This window comes from Motacilla alba, chromosome Z, assembly GCF_015832195.1.
Source record: "Motacilla alba alba isolate MOTALB_02 chromosome Z, Motacilla_alba_V1.0_pri, whole genome shotgun sequence".
In the NCBI taxonomy this organism is placed as follows: domain Eukaryota; kingdom Metazoa; phylum Chordata; class Aves; order Passeriformes; family Motacillidae; genus Motacilla; species Motacilla alba.
Genome location: NC_052046.1, coordinates 45,770,031 through 45,775,058, shown reverse-complemented (window position 1 = coordinate 45,775,058; position 5,028 = coordinate 45,770,031). Strand labels below are relative to the sequence as shown.

The 5,028-nt window shown below is 41.6% G+C and overlaps 1 protein-coding gene across 1 annotated transcript; it reads left to right on the top strand.

Moving 5' to 3' along the window:
* Nucleotides 1-502: 502 nt before the first annotated feature.
* HINT1 (histidine triad nucleotide binding protein 1) lies at nt 503-4,493 on the top strand. The gene is made up of 3 exons (XM_038125326.1): nt 503-672; nt 3,277-3,381; nt 4,155-4,493. The coding sequence occupies exons 1-3, from the start codon at nt 562-564 to the stop codon at nt 4,317-4,319; spliced, it is 381 nt and encodes a 126-aa protein (XP_037981254.1). The 5' UTR covers nt 503-561; the 3' UTR covers nt 4,320-4,493.
* Nucleotides 4,494-5,028: the final 535 nt, after the last annotated feature.

The window sequence follows — 5,028 nt, the reverse complement described above, 5'->3', positions numbered from 1 at the left end:
ACAGCTGTGGAACTTTGTGTTGGCATCTGGGGATTATTGCTTGGCTATACTGATTAGTTTGTTTCATAGTTACAAAATTACTTATGTGCAGAAGGGCTGGCATATCAAACTGCCCTTCTACAGGACCCTGATTCCAGGAGCACCAAACACCTGCAAAATTTGGTGGAAAAGTGAACGCAGCCCAGCCTGGTACAGTCTGCAGGAGCTTGTCCCAAGAAATCACACAGATATTTAGGCTGGATTTGATAAGTATTGCTAATTGCCCGCAACAGCCTCTCCCGGTACTGCACTACTTTCGCAGAGTCGCCTTTCACTTGGCAGAGTTGATCCCTGCGAGGTGCCTGCAATAGTTCCTTCCCCCGGATCCCTCCGCGATTCCCGGGTCAGCGAGGGCGCGCCAGTATGGTGGGCGGGGACCAGAGGACAATGACAGGCGTAATCGCCAATCAGACGGGCGGCTACGGCCAGCTGCCGGCGTTGGCCCAATGAGTGCCGTGGGAGGCGTGGCCGCGGGAGAAGGCGGGGCTGAGGGCCGGCGGAAGCCGCGCGGGAGCCGCCGCCATGGCTGACGAGATCAGTAAGGCGCAGGCGGCGCGTCCCGGCGGGGACACCATCTTCGGGAAGATCATCCGCAAGGAGATCCCCGCCAACATCATCTACGAGGACGAGCAGGTGCGGGCTGTGTAGGGGCCGGGGGCGCCGCGGAGGCGCTCGGGAGAGCGGCGGGCCGGGCGGTGCGCCCCCGCGCTTCCCTGCACCGTCCCTGAAGCTGCGTCGGGCTCCTTGCCAAGGGTCGAGGGTTCTCGCAGCTGGTGTGGAAGGGTAGTCGTGCAACCTTTACTGCTTCCAGGCAGCCTTTCTGCGGGTTCGGAGCAGAGCACCCCAAGTGGCTGCTTGTGCAGGTCCCGATGTGCCTCTCAGTAGCCTTACAGAGGTTATGCAGCTCTGCCTGCTGAGCTTTGGCACTGAACCTCCGAGAGGGATTGCTGGTGCATCACAGCACGATAGGGCCGAAATGAAATAATTAGCTTTAGAAGAAATGCAGCGGTTATTCCAAAAATGCAAACTAACTGGTATTTAGTATAAGATCACTTGCACTTTTCTTCCCCCGCCCTTCAGATTGAAATACTGGAGCCCCATTAAGAGAGGCTTTTGCTTTTGAAATAAAGGGATTATTCTCAGTGTTCAGTAGTGACTCGCTAAGGATGCAGTTTGTCAGATTTATGTGCTTAAAAACCATGCATAGCTTGAAACAGTGTTTTCTTAATAGATGGCAGAATCGTTGCAGTTGCCATGTGCTCCGAATAATATTGGAAATGTTCTCTGCTTTCTGAAAGTCTTATGTGCTTATGTTACTGCTCTATGTTTATGTGAGGGTGTGTGTTCTTTCTTCACCCGGGCCAAACCTGAGTTTTTTTCATCAGCTGCGGTGGTTGCAGCAGAGTAAGCTGAGCACCGCTTGATTAGGAATCAGGCCATTGACTTTGCTGAGTGGATAACCCACTTTGACAGCCATTTGTGTGGAGTATTTTCTGGAAGTGTCATTACCTGCAGTGCATCAATTGATTTTTACTTCAAAGTGCAGAGAAATGTAGAATTTCTCGGTTTCAGTTGACTGGTGGATTATCTTGAATTATTTTTGTTGGCTTTATGGAGGTCTTTTTAGAGGTGGCTGGAAGTGTTGAGAAGGGTAAGGAAGGCCTTTAATCAATAATTGTCCTTCAGAGAAAGAGAAATGCTGAAAAGTACAAAGTCTCTGTGGAATTAAGCTTTATCACTGTTTTTCCAGTTGAATCTAAACTTCCTGAAATGAAGTTTGGTTTCCCATGCACTCATGAATTTCTGTGATTGTGCTTTTTTCTTAGTGCTACTTCTGCTTTCTGTACCATAGATAACTATTTACTTCCAATCTTTTGCTCTTTTGCTTAAATTCTTTGACTCAGTTTGGCCATTTGCATTCTGCTTCTGTGGGACTACATGTAATAGAAAAGCTGATTACAAAATGGTCAGCTCTAAGTATGATTTATTTAATTTGGTGCAAATTTGTTTTAGTCATCAGTTATATACTTTCTGCCCTTCCCTTTTGGAAGAAATGAGCAGTTTATCAGAGATTCAAAACTGGGCATTATTTTCTTAAAGATGCCTTAAAACCAGGTAGGCTTGATTTATAAAAGATAAGTTGCATAAAAGATTGATGTAAGTTGAGTTTGGCTTTTCACCAGCTTAACTCTTGACAAAAGCCACAGCTCTTCTCAGAATAAAAAAAGCAGTATAGTTGCAAAGAAAATTAACTTTATTGATTCACAAAGGAAAGTATCTAGGAAATAAGCATTTTGAAGAATCTATGTGTTTTTAAGTATCTACTGTCTGTGAGATAACCAATCGCTACCAGGTGTTATGCTGTTGAACGTGATGGGTAAGTCAGAGATATCCTTGGACTAATGGTGGCAGAGTACCTCCTGTACATCTGCACATTTGTCGAGTTTCCAGTTGAAAGTCCCAGTTCTGTGGTTGGCCATTTGTACAAAGAGACGCAGCTTTATTTTCTCTTGCCTACTGGCAGTTCCTAATTTGATATTTAGGTGACGCATGCCGTGTATGATTGATTGTAATTTTGGTATTTAGTCAAAATTCAGCTAGTCACTACAGACAGATGTTCATATTTCAAAAGTGATGCCTTTCTCTCAATTTGAGCATGTCTGAAGCAAAGCTGGTTATAATGCATTACTCTGAAATTCTTGGGGCTGTTGAGAACAGAAGTTTAATATGGCCTCAATCACATAACTTCAGGATCTTTGGAACTGCCTTGGTGTCTTTGACCAAGGTAATATTCAAGCATAACTGGAAGATGATTAGCAACTCTTTGCCATTTATTTTATTAAAAAATAAAATAAAATAATAAAAAATAAAATTAAAAAAGCATAAATATACTTTTTATAGGCATGCATGCCAAACAGCTCTGCTAGTTGTAATGCATATGCTGCAGTAATGAATCTTGAACCTGACTGCATATTGCTTTGCTGAGAAGAATGTAGCTTTTAGACAGTACTTTACAAAGCAGTGATTTTTTTCAGCAGGTCTTGGTAGTTAGTGTTTTGTGTTTAGAAATTAAAGGATGTAGAATAATATATCACTCAAGAAAATTTAACATCTCTGCTTATGTTTGGGATATCTGATAACCTACTGAAGTATGTATTTAATGGGGCATATTGATCTACTGAAACTCTTACCTTTCTCCAAAGAAAATTGTATTTTATCTGTTTTCTGATCCTCCAGTGCCTCGCGTTCCATGATATTTCACCCCAAGCTCCAACACATTTCTTAGTGATTCCTAAGAAGCCAATTGTCAGATTGTCTGAAGCAGAAGATTCTGATGAATCTGTAAGTACTCTAAAGCTTTTCTTTACACCAAACTCTGCTTCTCATTACTTCATAATGTACTAAGCTGTCCCCCTTTTTCTCTTGACATTTCAAAGAGGCAGAGTAGTTTTCTGATACTGTAATGCTTGTCCTCTAGCTTAAAAGATAATGGAGTTAAGCTTTTCCAGTCAAATTGGCCAGAGAAAGCAAAATATATCTGTGCATGTATTTTCAATGCAAAATGAATTGGTATTTGTTATCTTATAATTCTGATGCCTGTTTCCATTGTTTGCATGCAATAGTACTTACTCTAATATGGGCTTGGGGGTTTTTAGCAGGTCAGAGGTGAAGAAAAGGAAGGTTAGCTGAGAGGTGCTGAATATTTCATTTGTAACTAAAAACATCAAGCTCAAAGATTTTGTAAACTTTACATGGTAAGATAAAGTTTCTTTTCCACCAGAATTATATATGTTTTTAGAAGAAGTAGTAGGGGCTTTAACCATGAAGTAACTTTAGCTTCTATGACACGTTTGTTGTCTGTTACTGCCTGGCTTGAAAAAAGATCAATAGTTCTATTTTCCCCCTATATTATGCATAGCCAGTCTTTATAGTTTTTGTTAGAAAGTGTCAGTTGCAGGCAGGCAACAATTTGAAGAGCAATGTCTGAATTTCTGAGAATTAACTTACTGGCTTATTGGTTCTCTGCTCTCATTCCTTCCCTTTCTGCCCTTTTCCCTTTTTTGTGTGTTTTCTGTTGGTTGTTTTTTTCTTTTTATTTTTTCTTTCTCCTCCAGCTTCTCGGGCATTTAATGATTGTTGGCAAGAAGTGTGCTGCTAACCTGGGCCTGACCAATGGATTCCGGATGGTTGTGAATGAAGGGCCTGAGGGTGGGCAGTCTGTGTATCATGTACATCTCCATGTTCTGGGTGGTCGCCAGTTGGGCTGGCCTCCTGGCTAAGATTTGTACACCACAGGAGTTAACTGCATGCATACAAGTTACCACCAAATAGATTTAATATGTTGTCCATCAATCTAGCCACTGTTAGTGTATTGTTTTTTTTAATGTGTGTCTACACAGGGTAATAAATGCTCTGAACAACATTCGCACAATAAAGATTAAGCATGTGGGAATTGTCTCTGTCTTGTGTGCCTTACTGATGGAAACACTTCTGAAGTTGAAATTATGTTCTCTGAAGTTTAAAGCACAAAACACGTTTCAGTCTGCTAACAAGTCTTCTGTAGGTACTGATTTGCTAAGACATTCAAAATCTAAAGGTGCAAACACTTACCAGACTTTCATGTCTTCTGGGAAGAAATCTAAGCTTTTAGAATGTGGTATGTAAATATTTGTAAAGCCAGCATAGGCTGCTGCTGACACTTCTAAAAAGTGAAATTCCAAACTTGCTGTTCAAGGGCTGTGTCAGTACAGTATGTTGGAAACAGACATTCTAAGCCTCCATTTTTCCACTGAGAATGGGTAAAACGATAGTCTTAATGGCAGCTGCTATAGTTCTGTAGCACACGGGTGATTTTGATCAAATTGAGGACTTGAAATTAAAATACTGAACTGTTGTAAGATGTTTAGGGCATTTCTTGGCATGTAAGCAGCATCATGTAGTATGCATGTATATATATCTTTTAGATTCCAGATTTTAGTGAGCAAATCT